General features: G+C 41.4%; 2 protein-coding genes and 1 long non-coding RNA gene across 3 annotated transcripts; 1 reads left to right on the top strand and 2 right to left on the bottom strand.

Annotated features, from left to right (window-relative positions):
* Nucleotides 1–1424: 1424 nt before the first annotated feature.
* On the bottom strand, nt 1425–2574 carry LOC122653018 (putative F-box protein At5g55150). Its single transcript, XM_043846935.1, has 3 exons — nt 2512–2574; nt 1896–2393; nt 1425–1859 (listed from the first exon to the last, which is right to left on the bottom strand). Exons 1-3 carry the CDS (start codon nt 2572–2574, stop codon nt 1425–1427), a joined length of 996 nt encoding a protein of 331 aa, XP_043702870.1.
* Nucleotides 2575–14381: 11807 nt separating this feature from the next.
* LOC122662208 lies at nt 14382–15096 on the top strand. Its single transcript, XR_006332990.1, has 4 exons — nt 14382–14488; nt 14637–14705; nt 14804–14875; nt 15024–15096. It is a non-coding gene; the product is annotated as an uncharacterized LOC122662208 (long non-coding RNA).
* A 5368-nt stretch (nt 15097–20464) lies between these two features.
* Nucleotides 20465–22675, bottom strand: LOC122643536 (CASP-like protein 1D1). Its single transcript, XM_043837153.1, has 3 exons — nt 22382–22675; nt 21328–21463; nt 20465–20757 (listed from the first exon to the last, which is right to left on the bottom strand). The coding sequence occupies exons 1-3, from the start codon at nt 22606–22608 to the stop codon at nt 20524–20526; spliced, it is 597 nt and encodes a 198-aa protein (XP_043693088.1). The 5' UTR covers nt 22609–22675; the 3' UTR covers nt 20465–20523.
* Nucleotides 22676–24896: the final 2221 nt, after the last annotated feature.

Below are 24896 nucleotides of genomic sequence, written 5' to 3'. Positions count from 1 at the left end.
TCAGGGCTTCTGAAGCTTCTTCTGCTGGTTTTGTCGCCATGAGGAATGAAGAAGAGTGAGGACGAAATGGGTTTCCGAGCTTAGGGAAACCTGAAAAAGAGAAAACGTCTCGAGTGTGTAAAAACGTTTAAAGAGGGGAAGGAAGTGAGAGAGATGGAGAATTTTATTTACTACATATTTCAACAGAGAAGAGACTTTTTTAAAGAAAGTTGTAGTCTTTATAGGAGGTAGAGAGCGAGAGAGATCTTTTAGAGAGGGGACTGAGAGAGTATAAATGGAATGGTGACGGTGTGTGTGATGTGGGAAGAACTGACACACAAACGGAGAAGGTGATCCTCATCATTTTGAAGATCAACAAGGTATATCTCGAAAGACGCAATCTTGATCCCTTGTGTCCTTGAAACGAGGGTCTTCCCAACATTTATATTGCTGAAGATCGAAGGCGCCTTAATATCATACCAGTCCTTCTTAGAGAAGGGATCAACCGCCTTCTTCTTCCCTCCCTTCTTCCCCTTCGATATTCTCTTATTCTTTCCAACCGCCATGATGATCGAAGATGAAGTTCCAAGGGTAGCTTCGAAGGCAGAGCTCGCAATCGACTCTGGAAGCGAGTAAACCCTAACCCTCTCGGGGAGATAGGGATTTTAGGGGTTTTCATAAGAGGAGATGGGAAGATGGGGAGATGGGTTTAGGACGGAACTGCTTGTTCTATTTCTGGGCACCATTAGAGTTGCAGAGAGCTCTCAAGAGAGGGAATGTGAAGAACAGTGCACTTGGAAAGGGGTGTGAAGTTAGGGATGCCCTATGGGCAAAATAGTAAGCCTCACACCCCATTAGGGATATATTAGTCATTTGAAGACAAACTTTACCAACACCGTACCACCTAACTAACGGAGTGGAGCTGACTATAAAAACTAACCTAAACTCAGGAGGTGCGGTTGTATAATTTAGAAACACAGGGGATTGTTCTGTATTTGACACAAACCTCAGGGGGTGACAATGTAATTTTCCCCAAAGATTAATGTGTCAATATTGGTGTCTAGTCTTAAATTATTTATGGGAGAAGGTTCCCTGAAAGGCAGTGTGGCCCTATGTGGGGGGTCAATAGGTACATACACAGAAGTACCAATAGGGATGGGATTTTCACGCTTCAGGGCGAGTGGGGCGGGACGCTCATTTCATGCCCCTCTGTGTTTTGGCGTTAAGGCCACGCTGCCTTTTAAGGTTATTTTTCCTATTATTTAATTATGATTTAGACAAGGATTGGGCACAACACCCGCTCCAAGTAAGCTAACGGGCAATAGACACATAAAAGAAAGACAACCATGGGTAAAGGGATCATTTCACTAGGAAGGAGGGAATGGCGGACACATGGCTGGACAGCTCCGTGGCATGCCCAGTTTTTTTAATATGACCATTCTGTCTTATTTGTCTTGGCATCTACCATAAACTATACGACTTGGCCACTTCTTGTTATCAAAATTGAACTTGTAAACATCAAAACCATCTGTTTCATGAATGTGATTGTCGCTTGTCGGAGGTTCACAGGCCTCATAAACATCCTGTTCAACCATAAAGAGTTCTCCTACTGACTCCACAAGATAAAATTTCGCATAAATGTTTATACGCTCTGCTGGTTCAGCAAACTCAATCGTCTTTGGATGAGGACTGGAAATATCAACAATCAACAGTTTCCCTTGGTGAGTGATGGCGTAGAATTGACCATTGAAGTTGACGACATCAGTAATACCTCTATGACTGTCTAAAGGAGTCCAAACTTCATCTCCCAATCTCAAGAAGGCTAATTTTTTGAATTCAGAAAATATCACCATAACCACGCATTTTTCATCATCATCATCATCTTCACAAGAAAGGGTTGTTTTGGCTCCGAAGGAACGAGTTGGCCTTGAGGACAATATCACTTTCCATATAAAAACCCGGCGGACAAATTCTGGACCTACTATACTAGGGTATTGACCAGGGAGTGTTGGTTGAGGTGGAAGCCGAATTTGATCCCGAGAAAAGGGGTTTAATAAGTGAATTTCCAAATCAAGCCCCAAAGTAATCAACCAACCGCATGAGGACCAACACTTCCTGCTGCGAGCTTCTGGCAAGTTCAAGTGGTAAACCTTTTTGGTGGAGAGACTGTAGAAGCCACGATTGTCACTGTCTTCCTTCTCTGCAAGCATCAGCCAAGGATCAACAATAGTAGAGAAGTGCAACTTCTTGACTGAAACTGATCGCCATGGCCGGCAAACCGCACCAAAATGAACAATGTCTTCGATTGCAGAAAACTGATCCACAATCAGTCCTAGAATGTCATTGCAAAGTTCGAACCAGTTCCCTATACCCTTTCCTTGTCTCGTGCAACTAGAGTAGTGACAAATAGACAGCTGAAATGATAAAACTATAAAAACAATAAGAGCAAAGTTAATAGCAGAAAATAAAAGAAATCTTGCATTACAGAAAACAAAATAAAAATGGACAAAAACAAACTTGTCAAACAAATACCATCCCAAAAGTTTCAACTTTATTATTTTTATTTGCTATGCCATGAAACAGAAGCAAGGACATGCACATAGTCAATACCACAAGGCCAAAATTGCTTATAAATTTCAATCCATAAATAGAGAAGTTTCAAAGCCTCGTCAATCTCAAAAGATTATCAATCTAAACTCAATCCTTGGAAGTCAACAACCCTACAAAGAATTACAATTACAATAATAATAATTATAATAATTATTATTATTATTTTTTGTGTGATGAAAATCATTTTGTTTTACTTAGTAAGCAGAGAACATGGATCCTATAGCGAGAAGGAGAAGGATCAAAGTAGGGCTGCAACAGGGTCGGGTTGGGCCGGACTTTTTAAAACCCTAGCCCAACCCTGAGTCCCCTTAGCTGGGCCCAGGCCTACCCTGACCTTGACTCAGGGCCTAAATACCTTGACCCTAACCCTGATCCTGACAGGCCAAGCCCAGCCCATGCCCGCCTTGATTGGTCCTGCAATAAACAAATTAAAATAACAAGTGTAGGGAAGATGTGAAAGAGGAGGCTCGAACCCAAGACCTCCTTATAATAATTGGCTTTTATGCATCACAAACTACCAAGTGCGCCACACATTTGTTCATTTTCATAATGCCTTCTATTGTTTAATAAATAAAGAATTTTTTTTTCAGGGCCATCAGGGTTAAAAATCAGGGTCGGGCTGAGCCCGAGGTCTCAACCCTGACCCGACCCGACCCTGACTCAGGGCCAAGAATTTCTGGCCCTAACCCGCCCTCAGGGCTAGAAATCTTAGCCCAAACCCTGTTCGGGCTCAGGGCGGGCCAGGTCGGGTTCGGCCCGACAGGGCCAAACTTGCAGCCCTAGATCAAAGGATCGATGAACCCCATATCCATAATGTTGCAGTTATCGCCTGCCATTGCCATCGTCGAGAGTTTTCTTCCTGTGCTCAGTTGAAAAAACTATTCGATGAGTGGCAAAACAAAAAATATGACACGCCCTTTGTTTGTAACTTATCTTGGGTCCATATTAACATCTCATACTTATACTTGGATGAGGAAATGGGAACGCTTGAAGCCACCCAATCTGGTCCATAGTTAGTCGAAACAAGAACGGCAAAAATACTGTGTTCAATACAGCTTGTTTAAAACAGCTCAAAATTTGAACTGGACAGTCTAAAATCCAGTCAAACATTTCAAGAACGGCAAAAATTCAAAAACGGAAAAAACAGGTATTAATCGTTTAGATTTGAAAAAATAAAAAAGGGCGTACCAAGTGCAAGAGGCTCCCACCACTACAGAGTCTGGGGAGGGTCATAATGTACACAGCCTTACCCCTGCTTTTGCAGAGAGGCTGTTTCCATATTAGATTTTAAAAAAAATACAGCAATGTACACACATAAATTCACCATTTTGTGTAGGCTCTCAAGTCTCATAACCTACATAGTACAATCAAACATCCATATCAATCTTAGAGTCAATTATAGAACAAAGTTTGTTTAAATAAAAAATCAATCAACTATCAATTTTCAAGCTACAATCAATTATTTTTAAACACTTATCAATCAACAATGAAGTAGCCATGAGAATGTAAAAAACATGAAAAAAACTGCGATGCAGCATACAAATTGCAGATCTTCTCAAATTCTAGGAGTAGTTTTAAAGGAATCCAAAAGGATCCTACATGGTTTAATCATTAAATGAAGTGCAAGCTGCTGCTACCACTGTTACAACAGAATGTAAGTACATTATTTAAGAATCTAAAACCCTCAAAATTTTCGAAATTATGGCCCTCTAAGGCTGCAATGGTTTCATCCAATATCACTTCACCTGTGTTGATGGTCATATTCACTCCACCAACACAACCATAGTTGTTGCAACCAAACCCACTCCAGCAGTAATGGCTATCACAAAGGGAGGGAGCATAAAAACAAAAAAGAAGCCCAAGATTGCAAAAATTAGGAAAAGAAAAAAGAGGCCAAATCAGCCCAACTGCTTGGATTTTTAATGAAGTTTGAACCTACAACAGCTTATTTCAAGGGCATCCTTTCTCAAAGCCCCAACGCCAACGGACACATCCTTGTTTATTCCACAATTAAAAGCAAGGGAGTAGTGGAAATTACTGAAGATTGAAGAACTAGTGAATATAATGACCTAGTTTTGTTCTGAACTGATGAGTCAAAATCTATTTGCATTTGTAGGTGGGATGATAAGATGTCGAGAGTTGCACCAGACAAAGATATCTTTTACTCTGTTGGACTACTTCAATCAAGTAGTACTGCAATCAAGTAGTCCAAGTGGGACGACACGTTATGACCGCAGGGAAGATCCTAGTTTAGAGTTGGAGGACCACAACAAGAAGATCCTGGAGTTTTGTGAAGAGGTTGTCATTAAGCTGATGCAATATCTTCCCAATTACAGAAACAGGGAAGAGTGGACAGAGAATGATCCTGGAGTCTAAAACTTTGTTGTATTTCCATTCCAAGCGGAAAACAGAGAATGAATAGCAAAAAATCCCAAGTTTACCAACCTCTTTCTGTAATGATTTCTCCCCCATGATTCCCTCAGCTATGTTGAGGACAACTTCTTCAATTGCATAAATCGTGAATCTAAGCCTTGGCTCTTACGATGCTTAAATAATAACAAAATAGCACTCCTAGTTGGAATAGGAATTATGAGTCTGACATAACTCTGCTTTTAACTACAAACAAAAACTGAAACGATTCCTATTTAATCTGGGAATCAAGACAGCAACTAATAAATTACTTAATAAAACTAACTAAGCATTTCAACCAACAAAAAAAAAAAAAAAAAAACTAAGCTCAGATGCGCTGGGAGTTTTCTTCTTGCGGACATAGTGAAAGTCAAGAATAATTCTTCAAATTATTAGACGTGTCTCTACCAGGGATTATATTTCAGATACGACAGAGAGGAGGAAGAAGACTGAATAGAAAAGAGACAAAATAGGGAGAGACTCCGTTCAGGGAAGCAAGGAAGTCCTTCATTCCTCTTTCCTCCCTCCCAAGTTAAAAGCTCAGATCCGTTGGAATTATGAAGCCAAAAACCCAACAAAAAGCCTCGCATTCGTTTCAGAGTGGAATTAACGCAAACCTCTTCAAGACTCCATTGAAAAACCAGAAAAGAGAGGATTTTTTGAGACGGCGATGGAAAACCAGAAAAAAAAAGAAAGGATTTTGAGATGGAGAGAGAGAGATTTTCTATTTGTGACCTTTCCGCTGTGCCGCCGTCTAAGTTGCAGAGTCGACCATCGGTGTCGCTCACGATCCACTGTGCTGCGCCGCTTCTTTTCAAGGACGTAAGAGGGAATCGAGGGACTGAGGGAGATGTTACGAGGGTTTGCTCGTTGGCGAAGAGGGAAACAGGGTACTTGACCATGCCAACTTGGGAAAGAAGGGTAAAATATAGTTATGGGTAGGGCTGCAAGTACCTTGCAACAAGGTCGGGTTGGGCCGGGATTTATAGAACCTTGGTCCAACCGTAAATCCTCTTAGCTGGGTCCAGGCTCGATCTGACTCTGACTCAGGGCCAGAAAAATCCAACCCTGATCCGCCCTCAAGATCGGGCCAGGCTGACTCTGATTGGCCCTGATCATGGGGAAGGGAAAAGAAATGCATGGGCTGGAATGGGCCGGGGAGAATATTATCAATTTTACATAAAATAACACTATAATAAAAAGTATTATATTACAAATTATCTTCATATATAATATGTTATATAAAAAAAAGAGGGTGGCATTTAAAGTTTATAATGTATATATTATATCAATATATACTTTATAATATAACTTAAATTAGGGTCAGGCCAGGCCAAGCTTAGCCTGTGGCCTCATCCCTAACCCGACCCTAACTCAGGGTCAGAAATTTTCAGCCTTGACATGCTGCCCTCAGGGCCAAATATCTCAACCCAGGCCCTGTTCGGGCTCAGGGCCGGTTCAGGCCGACAGGATCAAACTTGCACCCCTAGGAGAATGTTCTCTGTGCTGCAACGTAGCCTATGCCCAGGCACATGGGTAGCCTGTGCACGGGGGCAGGATGGTCATTGTGCCCACCCTCATGTGCCTAGGCGCAGGCTATGCTGCGGACATGGGGTATGACAAGAATGCAAACGTGGGGACTCTTAAACTATAGGGCATGGGGTTCGTGGATTGATGCATGCATGCAAAGGAGATTACGGCATGGAGAAGGTGTATGATCACCATCTAATGAGATGGGATCACACTCCTCCGGAGATGCAAAACAAATTAATCAACAAAAACGACATAAGTTAAATAAAACTCAAAAGTAAAGTATCACCTACCTAGTCAGAAGGAGTAAATATTGCCGCTTGTGGTAGCTTCTCTTGTCTCCTTGTAAGCATCACTTCGTTGTCAAATACCGAAATCACTGGGTAAGTGACTCTTAGACTATGATTTTAAAGCTTCAAGTGTGGATGGTAGCACTCAAGAGGCAGAGGAGGCAAAAAGGTTAAGTCCAAGTGGAGGCCAAAGACCAAAGACTCAAAGCACTAGATTAGGGAGCTGAACTTCGAGCAAGTGTAGACACCTCATTTTGTCTTTTCCCCTGGAGGTTTTTCGTAACAATGATGAGCACCCTCCAAGGTCTAGAGCCGGTGTATCTGTGGATGTATCGTTAGTGTGCACTGCCTGAATCCGTTCTACCGATTATCCACTCCCTTTACGGAGCTTGAACCAAAGTCTCCAAGCCCTTCAAGAACCCCTGAAAAGGCTAGCCCTAACCCAGACCCCTTGGAACCAGCCTGGCCCAAACAGTCCAAATCATACCCATCGACACCAAAACCTGCTTCGACACTCAAAGGCCCCGAGTCGACACCGGGCCTACCAGCCCTCGACATCGAGCTATACCCTCTCACTGTCGAACAATGTATTTCTATTGTCTATCTCGCTTCGACATTTAGATAAAGGCACTCGACATTCAATCACCAACCCTCGATGTCAAGCCTTATTCATCAACAGCCACTCGATGTCAACTCGGGCACTTTTACTGTCGAAATTGTGCTGATCCGAGAAGCCCAAACTTGCCATATTTTGCTCTGATTGCAATACCTTTCGCGTCCCAATCTATTTTTGGCACTTTGGATCTCAATCTTGACTCCCTTAGGCCCCAAGAAACATTCCCTAAAGCAACAAAACACTTGCCCATACCCCATTGGTCCTTACCTTGACTTTATACCCACCATTGATGCAACAACCCCCATTTGGACGATCTGGATGAACCCAGCCATACCTATACGAATTTAGGAGTGCACACATCCCTCTACATCTATAAATACACCCCCTCTCATGTTAAGGAAAGTGAGACACACAAGACAATCCTTCTTTGGTGCTTGCTTGCCCCAATTCAACTCCCCACTCCCTTAACTTGAATCCTTACCCTTTGGTCCTCACTTGGCCTTAGCCTATTGCCTCCCCTCACCTCTTACAATCCTTACTTGAAGACCCCAAGATCAAGACTTGAAGACAGCAATCTGGTAATCTCGGCTTGACAATGAAGCATTCAAGTACAAGAGACAAGAGAAGCCACAACAAGCAGTGATACTTGCTCAACATGCAAATCTCCTGAGTTATACAAGGGAAACCTTCACACTCTTATTTTATCATTAACCTGTCTCAAATAGGCTGCAAAGTTAAAACTTCTGCATGCTACTATAGTGCACCAAAAATTTACAAGTAATGCTTCCAGCCTTTACCCCACCATCATTGCCAACAATGACAACATTAGACCAATTGCCCAACAACTGAAAACAATCTTTTAGAATCATCAACCACACTCACCACAACATTAATCATATGCACCCACATGAGCACCATTCTTGTGTTGCCAAAATAAGAATATATCCATGGGAACAACATGAAATCTCATGGCGAATAGCATGCGCCCAAGTAGATGTTGGAGGAATGTACATGCTATCAGGAGTAGCTAGAATGCTTCCAGGTTTAAAGGGCGAATTTAGGCTAACTAAGGAATGTGGTAAGGATATACGGTTTTTACCTTTGTGAATAATAAATATAATGGTGAACTAGTTGAAGTAAGTTGGGAACCAAAGGAAAAGAAAAAACTCAATTGAAATGAAAGGGAAGATTCTTCTTGCTAACATTTTTAATTATCGTATTAGTAATGTGAGTCAATGGCCAGTAAAACGGCCTGGATTTTCAAAGAAGCTATGATAACAAGAGAGCAATTCCTTGCAACCCATTTCTATTACCTTCTCCATTATGTCTATTATTATTGCCATGTGACAAATTTTGTGGACATTTTTCACAGCACTATCATGGTCAAACTTTTAAACCAACCTAAAACACCCTTGTGTATTACAGATGTTTAAAATGAATTTGAATAGTTTGAAGAGTATAGAACATTAAACTCAAGATGAACCATTGAAAATTAAGGGATACGATCCATAAAAAATTAACCACATGATTGACTTTGTTATGTCAAGAAATTGTCCAGTGGTCCCTTTGAGTGTTGTAACCTGCAAAAGGACCTAGGTGACAAAGGAGAACCGGTGTGGTTTTGGCCTAGGACTCTCCGATGTCTAAGTTAGATCTCTCTGAGCAAACAAATGAATAGTCAGAATTCAAGATGGATTTATGGGGTAGAGTACTTTCCCTTTTATAGTGGAGTATGGCGATGTGGAGAGTCCTAGTTGATGATGAGTAATCCTTCGTGATTGATAGAGTTCTGGAGTATCAGGGTCTTCCATGGTTGGTTGTCCCTTACAGATGATAGTGTCTTTGTAGGGCTGATGTACCTAACGGATAGACACTGATACGTTGTCGGATAAGGTGCCTGGTACTTGTGTCCGTCTAAGATTGTGTAGTTGATAGGTGGTACCCTGTACCCATGAGAGTCCTTCTGGGACTATGTTCCTGGTAGACGGTATCCTGTACCCATGAGAGTCCATCTGGGACTATGTTCCTGGTAGACAGTACCCTGTACCCATAAGATGATGTATATCTTGTTGTTGGCGGTAGTAGCCTACGTGTAGTACCTGGACTTGGTCCTTGATGGTCTTCCTACTTGGGCCGGGACACGTGGTGGCCTCTGATTGTTTGGTGTGATTTTGGGTTTATCATTTGCCCCCACTCTCTTGGATCAGAATGTCCAAGAGAGTAGACTTTGCATTGTTTGCTTTGAAGCTTTGTGCCTTGGTGGTCTACGGACCTTGGTGGCCTTGTGCTTTGGTAGTCTACGGACGTTGGTGGCATTGCGCCTTGGTGGTCAACGGACCTTGGTGGCATTGCGCCTTGGTGGCATTGTGCTGGTGGTCTACCTTGGTAGTCTACGGACCTTGGTGGCATTGCGTCTTGGTGGTCTAAGGACCTTGGTGGCATTGAGCCTTGGTGGCATTGTGCCTTAGTGGTCTACGGACCTTGGTGGCGTTGCGCCTTGGTGGTCTATGGACCTTGATGGTATTGTGCCTTGGTGGTTTATGGACCTTGGTGGCATTGCGCCTTGGTAGTCTTTGAACCTTGGTGGCATTGTGCCTTGGTGGTCTACGGACCTTGGTGGCATTACGCCTTGGTGGTCTACGAACCTTGGTAGCCTTGTGCCTTGGTGGCATTGCGCCTTGGTAGTCTTCGAACCTTGGTGGCATTGTGCCTTGGTGGTTTACGGACCTTGATGGTATTACGCCTTGGTGGTCTACGAACCTTGGTGGCCTTGTGCCTTGGTAGTCTACGGACCTTGGTGGCATTGCGCCTTGGTGGTCTACGGACCTTGGTGGCATTGCACCTTAGTGGTCTTCGGACCTTGGTGGCAATGCACCTTGGTGGTCTTCGGGCATTGTGCCTTAGTGGTCTACGGACCTTGGCGTTCGAACCATCTCAAACTCCATGAACTTCTCGGACTCTGCCTCTAAACCTCAAACTCGCAACAAATATGACATCTCGTTCTTCCCATTTTTTTTTATTTTTGGTTGATATTGACTCGAATTGGTCTTTGGCCATAGACACATCTTTGCTCGAACCTCGACCTCGAACCTTCGTGAACTCTGACTGCGGACCTCGGACCTCGATCCTCGAACCTCAAACCTTCACGAACTCTGACTGTGGACCTCAAACCTCGACTCTTGAACCTCGAACCTTTGCGAACTCTGATCGTGGATCTTAGCCCTCTGACATCGATCCTCGATCCTCGAACCTCGAACATGCCCAGCTTGCGAGTCTACTGGGCTCGAACCTTTTTTGAACTTGGTCTTTACTTTTTGGTGCACCCAAGTGTTTGCTTTTGGGAGACAATGAATCGTGGTGCCTTCTGCATGCTTGCTTGATCTCTCTTGGTCATTAACCTTGCTTTGATGGCTTACCCCGCCTTGTGCCTAACTCCGTACTTTTTGGCTCCTGTCTTGTCTACGTTCTTGTGAGGTCAGCGCCTGTGCACTCGATCCGCGCCTGGTGACGTCGATTCAAATCGCGCCCTCATTCGATCGGTGCCTGTTTAGGTCCACGCCCGTCAATCGGTGTTCGATCCTTGGCCTTGGCCAAAAACCCCCTTTTTTCTTCTTCTCTCTTCTCTCTCTTACTTTTTTCTTTCCCTCTTCTTTTCTTTCTCCTCTCTCTTTGTTTTCTCGCCCAAGTATCCACGCCCATTCACAGAATTTTTTTTTCACTCTCATTCTTCTCTCCTTTCTCTCTCCAAGAGTCGACGCCCATGGCTTCTTGGGCGTGGACCCTTGGTCCTTTTTTATTTTTATTTTTTTCTTTTCACTCTTTCTTCTCTCCCTTCTCTCTCCAAGAATTGACGCCCACTTAGTCCGATCTACACTCGATCACGCCTCGATCATTCGTGCCCATGACACTTGGCGATCCGTGCTTGCCTTGATGTTTGTGCCTGTGAGCCTCGTCTGCACCCACCTCGATGTTCGTGCCTAGTATCTTGACATTCTCGCCCACCTCTACGTTCATGCTTGGTGCCTTGACGTTCTCGCCCACCTCGACGTTCGCACCTGGTGCGTTGACGTTCACGTCCACCTCGACCTGGTCCCTTAATGTTCGTGCAAACCTCGACCTGGTCCCTTGACGTTCACGCCCACCTCACGCCTGGTGTCTTGGGTCGACGCCCGCCTCGATGTTCGTGCCCATTTCCACGTTCGTGCCTGGCCTTGGGTCGGCGCCCACCCCAATGTTCGTGCCCACCTCGACCTGTTGCCTTGGGTTGGCGCCCACCTCGACATCCACACCTAGTACGTGTTGTTTTACCCTTCTTCTTCCTGGCTTTTTGGGCGTGGACCCTTGGTCTTATTTTTTTTTTTGGGTATGTTCGCCCATGGCCCTTTGGCCGCGGCTCCTCGGTCGTGGCCCGTGGCCAGTCGTCCGTTGTCCGGGGCCATTGGCGATCGTCGTGCGCATCCGGGTTTCGCGTTTATCGTCTCTGGTTCGCGCCTGTGATGCTCGTTTGATTTGATCTGCTCCCATCTCCGTTGGTCCATGCCTGTCTTCTCTGGTATATAAAATATTTGCTGTCCTTTGGTCTTAGCCATAGACACACCTTTACTCGAACCTTGACCTCGACTCCTCGCGACCTTCGTCCTCGGACCTCGGACCTCGAACCTCGTCCTTGGACCTCGGCTTCGAACCTTGGACCTCGAACCTTGCCCATGTCCATGGCCTGTCGTCTCTGGTATATAAAATATTTGCTATCCTTTGGTCTTTGGCCATAGACACACCTTTACTCGAACCTTGACCTCGACTCCTCGCGAACTTTATCCTCGGACCTCGGATCTCGAACTTCATCCTTGGACCTCGAACTCGAACTTCGGACCTTAAACCTTGCCCATGTCCATGGCCTGTCGTCTATGGCCTTTGGCCGTGGCAAATTTTTTTTTTTGGTCGGACCTCTGGATTCAGCACTTTGGATTGTACATATTGTGACTTCTTTCCCTTGCTATTTAAGGTTAAATTCTAATCTTCTTCGCAAATTGTTCTTCGTTGTTGATGCATATGGTCTATTGACCTTAGTAGTCATTCGATCTTGGTGACCTAGGGCTTCGATGGTTCTCTGGGACCTCCCTCTCCTGAGAGACAAGGTCATTGGCTCTGCGACGTGAGCTCTTTGGAGGAGGTGATCCGTTCCCCTCCCTCGCAGCATTGTTGGTGGAGGGAGTTGTCTTCTTACCCCGTGGTGCCATTGAGTAGTTATGAAATCAAGCTAGTAGGTACGATGGCTAGCGTCGTTCCTACAGACGGCACCAATCTGTTGCGTCAAGAAATCGTCTGATGGTCCCTTCGAATGCCATAACCTGCAAAAAGACCTAGGTGACAAAGGAGAACCGGTGTGGTTCTGGCCTAGGACTCACCGATGCCTAAGTTAGATCTCTCTGAGCAAAGAGATGAGTAGTTAGAATTCAAGATGGATTTATGGGGTAGAGTACCTTCTCTTTTATAGTGGAGTATGGCGGAGTGGAGAGTCTCAGTTAATGATGAGTAATCCTTCGTGATTGATAGAGTCCTGGAGTATCAGGGGTCTTCCATGGTTGGTTGTCCCTTATAGATGATAGTGTCTTTGTAGGGCTGATGTACCTAGCGGATAGACGTTGATACGTTGTCGGATAAGGTGTCTGGTGCTTGCGTCCATCTTGGATTGTGTAGTTGATAGGCGGTAGTACCCTGTACCCATGAGAGTCCTTCTGGGACTATGTTCCTGGTAGACGGTACCTTGTACCCATGAGAGTCCATCTGGGACTATGTTCTTAGTAGACAGGTACCCTGTACCCATAAGATGATGTATATCTTGTTGTTGGCGATAGTAGCTTGCGTGTAGTACCTGGACTTGGTCCTTGATGGTCTTCCTACTTGGGCCGGGACATGTGACGGCCTCTGATTGGTTGGTGTGATTTTGGGTTTATCAGACTTAACAAATAATTAGTTTGTCAAATCACCAATCCACATGGTAAAAAAAAAAAAAAAAATGCAAGTGTGATGGAAGGATTTTCCATTGATTGTTGTAGAATACTTGACCAGTGAAAGTGACGATCGATATTGGCATCCCCTAGGTCCAATGAATTGATGTGAATTGATGTAAAAAAACCCTAGCTTGAATGCCTAACCAACCCATGAATTAGGGTCAATCATAGATCTGGAAACCGGACCAATGTATCATGAATCTGATTTTGGCAAATTTAAGAAGGATAGACTTTGGTCTTAGGTATTTGCACTGGTCCGATTTGCAAAATAATGTGGCAAATGGTACCTTCCATATTGAGGGTGGATATTGGTGCAACGATTAGGTTGCTCTATTGTGACTAAGTGATCACAGATTTGAGTCTCTGAAAACAAAAACAGAAGAGATATATAATCGCATGAAGAATTTTTTTTTTTTTTTTTTTTTTTTTTTGTCTCCCTCATCAGATGCAAAATGAATGCATGCTTGTTTGTTGCATGCACATCACACAAATCGTTTCTCTTGTAAGGGTATCACACGAAAGTGGGCTGAAATAAATGTCTCATGTTCTTGTTTTCACAATGTCTACATTCCTTCTCGATCTTCACTTCTCCTCTCTACTATTTACATGTATATATACAATCTCCTTCCTACATTTTCCTCACATTTTCCACTTAATTCAACAATGGCCGACAAACGTCATCTGATATATCATGTTTCTGTGTTGAGAAATTCTCTCTTCAATGAGGTTCTACCTGATCTCTTCCCTTCTATACCTGAACATGATACTCACCTTAATATATAATCTCATTAATGTCTTATATATTGTAGCATAATTAAGCCCTAAATGGGAAAGTAAATAATCTCATCTCTAACTAATTAATTTCAATTCATTTGTTTGATTGACAACAAAATAAATGGATTGCTGTTGTAGGGGTACCTTGATGAGAGGTTTACTACTTTAGAGGAATTGCAAGATAAGAATGACCCTAATTTTATTGAAGATACTATTAATATTTTCTTCAAAGATTCTTCCCAAGTGATCATTAACATTGAGAAAGGACTGTAAGTTTACCTCTCCCCCCCAAAAAAAAAAATAAATAAAAAGAAGAAGAATTTTCTCTATTAGTTTTATCTTTAAATTTTTTTTTTATATTTATAAATAATAATAACAACAATAATAATTATGATGATAATTTATGTCTTTATGTAGGAATGAGAATCCCATTGATTTCAATAAGCTGTACAGGTACATGCTTAAAATTAAGGGCAGCAGTTCAAGGTAATTAATAATAATAATTAAAGACTAATTAATATAAGAATATGATTTAACCATTAAAGCCAAAAAAAAATTTGTGAAACAAATATGATTTGTAACAGCATTGGAGCTAAAAAGGTGAAAGACTCGACCTTAGATTTTCAACATTACTGTGATGCTCGAAATGTAGAAGGGTAAGTGTTTTTATTCTAACCCTGTTCTCTTTTCTCATTTTAAAAAAAAAAAAAAAAATCTGGTCTCTCTGCAACACTTCAACTGGGGTTTTGGTTTTGGTTTTGGTTTGGTCCAATATGAAGCTCATTACAATAACATTGTGTGTAGATGCAAGAGGGTTGTGGAAATTTTGAAGATAGAACATGCAGTTCTGAAAGAGAAGCTTCAATCTTACTTTCAGGTCTCTACTTGTCCTTAATTAGATTCATTTCTAATTTACCTTCTTGCTTGCTTGACTTAAAATCACATTCATGGTTTGATTTCTTTGTGTATATATATGTTGATGTTTCAGTATGTAAGACTAGCTGGACCTGATGATGGTGCATCCAGTTCCAAGTAAGAAAAGGACATGAATGTCAATATGGGAAAAGGTTCTTCAAAATCAATTTCAACAGCATTTGTGTACCAAGTGATCCATTCCCTACCCACCATTAATGGCAGAATTAGTTTTACAGTTTATATAAAGTAATTTTCTTTTTGGGGTGCTTATAGTGTGATCTATTTATGTTTTGTAAGTATTTGGATTTTGATACATCAGTGGTGATACTCATTAGGAGGCCCAAACTATGTTTCAGGCCTGTGTGAGGTTACTTATCCTTTCTATTTAGCTTTGATGTTTATTTCAAAGGCTTAGGCTTTATATATTTTTCTATATTCCTCATAAACAGATTTATGATTACTTCTTTCCAATATTATCATATAAAAATTTTCTTGCTTGGGCAAGGGATTTTCAGCCCATGGATTGGGCCTAGAATTTCCAGCCCAAGGTTAGGCCAGGCCAAGCTTTGGGTAAAGGCCTGCTCAGGCTAGGCTTGCATGGCCCTATGATACACATATATAGATACCTAAGAGTATATATGTGTATTACAAAGTTGTATAGATACAAAAAAAATAAATAAAGAGTTTGAGTTTCATTCAAAATTAAAGGTTAGAGACACTTAATTTTATTTTTGGAACTTTAAATAAATGGGAGAGGGATGGGTATGCTAGCACCCTATGTGTCTATCTCTCTGTTCTCCACTTTGAAATGACTCTCTTACCCCTCAAAGGTAGGAAAAGAACGATAGACACATAGGGTGCTAGCATACGGTATACGTACCGTTAGCATACCCAGCCTTTTCCCTTAATATATATATATATATACAAGTTACAGCCATACTGAAAGCCCTAGCCAGGCTGGGCTTGGACTGAGGCCAACCCAGCCCATTGTTGAGCAAGTCTGGTCCTGGGCCAAGCTAAGTTACCCTGGGCTTGGCCTTGGGCCTTCAAAAGTCCAGACTCAGCTCGGTCCAATTGCAAGCATAAAAACTAATAATCGTTCAATTATACTTGACTAATAAAGAAATGGGATAAGTTCCCCTCTATGATCAGTGTGCTATCGAGTCCGGATCCTCTACAGCGTCATTGAAGAGGAATCCTCTCCAATGACACTCTCCACAAGCCACGTTTCATATCAATTCACGAAGACTTACCGTTTTCCTCCTGTTTTTTTTTTTTCGTTTTCCTCTCTCCCTCTTTTTAAGGAATCCATAAAACGTGTTTAGTTAAAATAGGCAATTATGTCCACAATCTAATCTCAAATCTCTCTCTCTCTCTCTCTCTCTCACATTAAACGTGATTAGTTAAAATAGGTAATTAACTCCAGAATCTATTGGTGATTATCCAAGAGAATTAAATATGGATGACATAATTTTTGCGATATATGATTAGTTTGAATTCCTCCTTGGAGTATATTATGTAAGAATCAGTCTCCATGCATGATGAAGAACATTACATAGCTTATAAATAGTCTTCAAATTTTATATAGTCTTCAGATTTTATATTCAACAATGAATCCAACCCATTTGAATCTCTCTTTTTACCACCCCCCCCCCAAAAAAAAAAAAAATAATAAAATAAAATAAAATCTCTCTCTATATAAAATATCACTGAAGTCATTTTTCGATACCCACACACACAGAAACATATAGATAGACATGCATATGGAACACAGATTTGCAGTTTCCTCCTTCCCAAACTACAGCTATCTACAGCCAAAATACCATCTCAAAGTTGAACTAGCAGGGTTGGTAGCTTCTCAAGTGGTGCCACTCAAGAACAAGCCACCACTTTTACTTTTTCAATCTTCTCCCCCCCCCCCCCCCCTACCCAATTCTGCAGTCTTTTGGACTTTGAACTTTACCCTAGCTATGAACTCTTTACAGCTATCCATGATGTTCTTCCAAACTCCCACCATATACGAAACATAATCCTCTTCGGAGTATGTGCTAACTAATACCCACCAGCCTTTTGGCCCTAAATATCAAGTTTCTGTGTGTGAGTAAGATGGTAAGTTGGTGAGTTCATTCCGACTTAAGCCTCAATTCACACGGCGGATGATGCAGCACTTGCACCGAGAGAGATTAGATTCTGGAGTTAACTATCTATTTTAATTAATCATGTTTAATGGGAGAGAGAGATTTGAGATTAGATTGTGGACTTAATTACCTATTTTAACTAAACATGTTTTATGGATTCCTAAAAACGAGGGAGAAAGGAAAAAAGAAAAATAGAAACAAATAAAATAAAATAAAAAAGACGGAATTAAGTCCACTGAATTGATATGAAACCTGGCTTGTGGAGAGTGTCATTGGAGAGGATTCCTATGACTCCTGTAGAGGATCCGGACTCGTCTACTATCGCCCTCTCAAATGTTTTTATTTTTTATTTTTTATTAATTTCTCTTTTCTACCCTAACAATATGAGCCCATATAGATTATAACATTTCCTGCACCGCAATTGGTGTGGTGTGGGTGATTCCCTTTTCATTGGCATTGTGAGAAAATCTTGGATCATGATCGATCGTCTATGGTGCGCTGCCCGTAACGGCCTGTGCGATCTAGACACATCGTCGTACACATTGTCTGCCTTACTCCTATCCGAACACCTTGCTTGAGCAGGGGTAAGACGAACATTGCATGCAATGATGTGTCTGAGCTGCACAGGCCGCTACAGGAAGCACACCGTAAAGGATCTGAATTGGAAAATCTTACCCTAAAGATTAAGAGGTGGAAATAATTCTCTAACCCATATTTATAGTAGAACTTATCTAAGGCATTGTTGATATGTGTGGAGAGATGAGCTCTTTATACAATTGCATTTAGGGCTGCAAGTTTGGCCCTGTCGGCCCGAACCCTCCCTGACCCGTCCTGAGCCCGAACAGGGCCTGGGCTAAGATTTTTGGCCCTGAGGGCGGGTTAGGGCCAGAAATTCCTGGCCCTGAGTCAAGGTTGGATCGGGTCAGGGTTGAGACCTCGGGCTCAGCCCGACCTTGATTTTTTTACACTGATTTTGGCCCTGAAGAAATTTCTTTATCTATTAAAAAATAGAAGCTATTATTTATATAAACAAGGGCTTAGTGCACTTGGCAGTTTGTGTTGTGCAAAAATCAATTGGTACTAGAAGGTCTCAGGTTCAAACCTCTTCTCTCACATCTTCTCTACATTTGTTATTTTAATAATAATTTAATTATTGTAGAGCCAGGGCCAATCAGGGCGGGTTTGGGCTGGGCTTGGCCCGTCAGGGTCAGGGTAAGAATCAAGGTATGTAGGCCCTAAGTCAGGATCAGGACGGGCATGGACCCAACTAAGGGGACTCAGGAGCCCGACCCAACCCGACCATGTTGCAGCTCTAATTGCATTGATAAGTTAGTTTAAGACTAAGTTGTTGGGTCCATAAAGGATGTGCCCCAGCCTGTCTGACACATGACTACTAGGCAATAATGTGGACATGTCAGCTTGATTTGAGCTCTAACCTAGGTATCATATAGGCGTATCCAACCATTTAACAAATGCTATTGGATTTTCGGCATGGCCCACTTACGAAGGCCTTCCTCCATGGCCTACATGGAAAGGACCTTTTGACATTAATCACTGAATTATTTTTCAGGGGTTGGGGGATGTGTGGGGCCAGGGAGGTGATCGTGAATGGAGGGTTGGTTTAAATTAAATGATGGGTGTTCCCTTGGTATGACAGGAGTTGGAGGGATTGTTAGGGATATATAATAGCGGAAGGGTTTGTCTTCTTTTAACCTATTCATAGGCATTGAAACAAACATCGATCATTGTATGCTAAATTAATTTGAAGGCCTTATTAGTTGTATTCAACAAACAAAGGGGTTGGGATTAAAGAAGATGATTTATTGACTCTGGTTATTTCAATCTAGCTAGTGCATGTCAATTTCATGGTTCTTTAAACAGTGTTGGCTTGCATTATGCTCTTATTTGAGGGGATAATTATTGTAAAATTACTCACTGCTACAGAAAAAGAAATAATATAGTGGATTACTTAACAAAAAGTGCAGCGAAAAGTGAAACCTCGAATCCAATGATAACAAAAAGTTTCCAAATCACATCAAAGAAAAAAATAATTAAATTCAATGTTTTTTGTTTTTTTGAGTAGTTGGTTTAGGTGGAGTGTGTCTGCTGATCGCCATGTGAAGGTGTATTATGTGCTTGTATTCGTATAGGACCGCGCGGACATTAATATCTTTATACTCTTTTTTGTTTGAATGGGAAAATGTTCTCTGGGGCACGTACACCACGTCCAGACGTATTGGGGGTAAAATGACCATCCCACCTCCATAAAAAGTGAAAATCCTGCCTCCGGAGATGCCGATGCGTGCTCTCATTGACTACCATGTGCACGTAGTCCCTGCGCTCCCCAGCCCTATGGATATTTGAATATTTACCTTTGCTGAGATTTACCCCCAAAAATATATATACTACAAAGCTTATATCAACCTAATCTTAAATGTAGTTGGACTATGTCATGAGCTTTGCTGGACTTAAGATGGGCTTAGCCTTGTCTTAATTCTGATTCAAGTCCATAAAAATGTTGGCGAACCTCATCAACATATCAACTACATGACTGCATAGAAACCTCGAGTATTCACACTCTGAAGAAAGACACTCAGGTGAAGATGAACACATTTGTAATTGTCGATGTCCAAACAATGGATACATAGGCATATTTTTTTTATTGACAAAATTACCTTCTCTTATTTCGTAGCCATAAGAAACTGCTTTCTATCATTTATTATTATTATTATTAATTTTTTTTTTCTTTGACTTTGATATGGGGGTTGGGTTGGTGGTTGGTGGTTGGTTGTGGTCGGGTAGCTTGAGGTGTGCTGGTTTAGTAATTTGAACTGCCCAAATCTTCTACAAAACAATATCAAAACTCAGATTTTTCCAAAATATAAATACAAAACAATATTAAGTACGTATAAACAAGATACACAACACAACTACATGACCATAAAAGGGGGTATCCAATGCACGAGGTATCTGCCGCTGTGGGGTTGGGGAGGGTCATAATTTACACAGCTTTATCCATGCTTTCGCAAAGAGATTGTTTCCAAACTCCAATCCATGACCTCTTGATCACAATGGAGCAACCTTAACCGTTGCACCAAGGCCCGCCCTCGACACATTTACATGACCGGATGAAATTAATAAACCTCTATCTTCTAACACTTCGAACACAAACAACACTAAGGTGAACAGGATGATCAATACACACTTGCATTCAATGCAATTGTAGATCTCCAAGCAATGGCCATGGCGGCCTAATTCACAACTTTGTGAGCGAGACGGTAAACAGAGTAAGCCGAGAGGATAATGAGTGTGGCAAGAAGAATGGAAGCGAACAAAGACACCGCAACTGAAGCTCCTATGTGTCGACAGAACTTGTCATAAACATTGCATATCTTGTTCCAATTCACATGAGAATTCCCTTTCAGCCCTATATAAGCAACACCACCTGCTGTGCCCGTGGCTGCAGCCACCAATCCTAGCATCACCTGCACCAAAAACACATATCAAATTTAGTTTTAATTTGCTTCATTATTGAATCGAACATTATTATCTTAATACTGTTAAGAAAATAGCGCCTAGAATGGCGATTTGCAGAAGAAAACGAAAAACATAGAAGACACACAACACACGACACCAAGGATTTACGTGGTTCACCCCCAAGATGGGAAGCTATGTCCTGGCTGAGCAATAGAACAGATTTCACTATCTTTTGAAAATGTTACAAAACCTCTCTAACAGCCCTCCCAAAGATAAGAACATTATATAGAGAAGCCCTAACCCGAGAAATTATAGAAATGCCCCCAGACCCAAAAAAACCAAACCGGACAGGGTCGGACCAAAACATAACATATGTCTCAAAACACATCGATTTGAAGGTCTTGACGAGTCCAACACAACTTAAAACCTCTGACAGTGATGTACGCCCTTTTTAGACCATCCGAGCTCGTTTCGAGGCCGAATGGCTCTCCGAAGATCCCAACTGCACTTTTTGGACCAAAATCGGGCTTCACCAATTACAATACAGAATGGAAAAATAAGATAGGCTAAAACCTTACCACGTCATAGGCAATTAAGGCCAAGTAGAACTTGAGGAGCTCCTTCGATGTACAAGGCTTTAAAACCATCCATGAGGACCCAATTCCCGTAATGATACTATACAAGGTGGACAGTGAAAGCGCTGCTACAAAGTATCTACATGCAAAGTTGTACAAGAGAATGGAAATCGTAAACAAACAATCACACAATTGAATACAAGAATTTAAGTGGTTCTGCAAGATTGTCTACGTCCACAGTTAGATGAGATCTCAATAGAGAATAGGGTTACAGCCGCTCGGCCTCACTACAGCTCTCTCAGATTGCTTACAGAGAAAGAACACTCGCTATAAATTTATAATTGTTATGGGTAAAATACTCCAACTACTCACAATGAGACACGTGGAGACATGGAAATAGGAAACACGATCCATGAAGTCTCTCTTCTTACTTTCCTGATATGGAAACTTTCTAAAATCCCAAAAGCAAAGAGATACACTCTGACTTGAAGACCTAGAAGATCTACGCTTCCAGTTCCCCATTAAGGGAAGGAATCTTATCAATCTACGAGATATAGAAACTTGCTTAAAACAGACTCTCCAAGAATAGTTCTCTCTCCTGAAAGGAGACTATTAAATCAAGCCAGATCCATATCGGAGAAGGATTCTCATCTCCAATCTACACTACCAAGCCACAAATATAAATAGAACTCCCCCCCAAGGGGGGCTAGGTATATCGCAATTCTTACTTCATACTTAGAGGATATTGCTCTATTATTCCCTTTAGTTGCAAGGAAGTTGACTTGAGCATCGGAGAGTCTTTGCCAGGCATAGTCTCGACCCTCTCACGTAGTAAAACCTTATATAGGAAATTTAATGGAATACACATATAACCCTTAAAAAATTCTCTTGGGAATCAAACCACTTATCCAAGCGACGAAATACAAGACATCAACCGCAACATAAGTATCATTTATTAGTAATAAAGTTTTTTGACTTACTTGATATGAAATGAAAATGAAAAAGAGAGAAGGGAGAGAAATATTGGGGTCCTTAGAGTTATGTATATAGAACTCACATGTAGGCCGGAGAGTAATTGAATTTGGCAGGCACTGGTACAGGGAAAGAGTACGAGGCTGTCTGAACGAGCTTGGTCTGATTACTAGTAACCATGACAACCACGGCCGTCAACGAAGCTGCAAACAATACAATCCTAACGTACAAATCCATGAAGATCAGTTTCCCGGTGCACATCTCCGGTTCGGCGTTGCCGGACTCCGCTGCCACCTCTTTTTTGGACGCCATTAATTTGTTGGCTTAGCTGTGTAGATTTTTTTGCAGAATTATTACTATCAAGAATGAATCAGTTCACTTGAACACAAACACTCTAACAAAACTATTTATAGAGATGTGAAGGAGGAGAGGGAGGGGGTGCTGGCATCAAGTGCGTTCAATAATGGACATTGTAGAGAATCTGAATTGGGGATTTTGCAGTTTTTGCGGGTTTACCTGTGATGACAAATTGACAATTTCTTCTGTTTTTTTAAATTGTTTACTGGATATACTCAACAAAGATAGAGATAGAGTGAGAGAGAGAGAGAGAAACTTTCTAGATGAAGAGAATTTGAAGATTATATTATAAGTTTATGCATTCACACGTCAGGGTGTATAGTATGAACAATTGGAGTGAGAAAGAAATTAAAAAACGATAACAAAGAAAGAAGAAAGTGAGAAAGGAAGAATGAAAGAAAGATTGACTAAGGCCTTATGTATATCTATCTAGGTTTTTTTTTGACCTATTATCCTAATCAGTCACAGGTGGCAGACATTTCAAAGATAAGGGTTTAAAGTTTAATCTCAATCACTTGAGATTTATATATTTTATTTTTAATTTCATATCAGAAATTGGTGATGAGATCAATACAATGGATTTGACACTTGTCAAATTTTTATAGCATATGAATATGAATGGTGGGTGAATACATTTATTGTTTTTGAAACATTAGTCAATTTTTCAAACCTCAATAATGACACATAGATATGAAGAAGTAATCTAATTTTTCAAACCTTCATGTTCGGTGTCTTGGGGACCATTATTGGAGGGGTGCAAGTTTGGCCCCGTCGGCCCCAACCCGCCTTGAGCCTGAATAGGCTGAGTCTGGGCTGAGTTACCTGGTCCTAAGAACGGGTTAGGGTTGGAAGTTTTGGCCCTGAGTCAGGGTCAGGTCAGGCCAGGATTGAGGCCTTGGACTGAGACTGATCCGGCCAACTCGACCTCGTTTTAAGTTATATTGTAATATAGATATATATATATTGGTAACTTTAAATGTCATTCACATTTTGTTATATAATATATTATATATGAAATTTATAAGTGATAGTATATTTTATTATAATGTTAGTTTATGTAAAATTGATAATTTTCTCCAGGGCCTAGCCCAACTTAGTCTAGTCTATGCATCTCTCCCTTCTCCCTACTCCATGATCAGGGCCAATCAGAGTCAGCCCGGTCCAACCCTGAGGGTGGGTCAAATTTGGATTTTCCAGGCCCTGAGTCAAGGTGGGGCTGTGCCTAGGCCCAACTAAGAGGACTCTAGGTTGGTCTGGGGTTTTAAAAAGTCCGGCCCAACCCGACCCTGTTGCAACCCTACCATTAAGGATGTCAATATGGGTTTGGAACCGAGAACCATCTCGCTAAAACCCGAAAGCAATTGTCCCATAACAAAATGGGATGGTTCTGGGAGCTGATTTTGGAACCGATTATTAAATGGGACGGGATGGTTCTGGGATGAGTTTCCCAACGGATGCAGAACCGAAAGCCTAATAAGGAACTGATTAGAACCAGAACCGCTAGAACCTACTTAACATGCCTAAATTACTTATTTATGATTAGTTAATACTTAATAATCATAACTTATATAAGAGTTATATTGTAATTATAAAGAAAAACTAAGGGTTATCAATTATTTTGGATTTAGTTGAGTCTTTGTATTGTTAAGAATTATGTTTAGGAATATATTCAATTATTTGTATCCTTGGGAAATTTATTTGTATACTTAGGAATTTTGTAATATTTGACAGTTTGAGATTTTGAGTGGTTAGAACCGTTAAGGAACCAAAACCAGACCGTCCCACTATTAAACGGGATTGGATAGTTTTGGGGCCATTCAGTAAATAGGACGGTTTTGGGATTGACCTCCTTGGGACCGGAATCGGGAAGGAACCGTCCCATTTGACACCCTTGGGGACCATGGTTCTAAGAATCAGTATCAATCGATCTGTATCATCGTCACCAATACCAATTACTGAAACTATGTTGGGGACCTAATCATACAAAAGTTGTTCTCCTAATTTAAAAAAAAAAAAGGATTTCTTTCCCGTCACTATACCTAGTGAAGTTTATTTGCCAGTACATGGGTTAATCCATGTGATAGAGACAAATTGGTACAATTTAATCTTAAAATGAATAGTAAAAAAAACAAAAATTGCAAAAGATTTCTTTTTTAGGCTAAATTTGAGCAACTTTCCTTGCTTACTTTGGACTAAAATTGGTCATTGAGATGTATATGGAGTCCTCTATGATATGGATTAAC

The sequence above is a fragment of the Telopea speciosissima genome, chromosome 1, assembly GCF_018873765.1.
Source record: "Telopea speciosissima isolate NSW1024214 ecotype Mountain lineage chromosome 1, Tspe_v1, whole genome shotgun sequence".
Classification (NCBI taxonomy): domain Eukaryota; kingdom Viridiplantae; phylum Streptophyta; class Magnoliopsida; order Proteales; family Proteaceae; genus Telopea; species Telopea speciosissima.
This window is presented reverse-complemented; position numbering and strand designations above follow the sequence as displayed.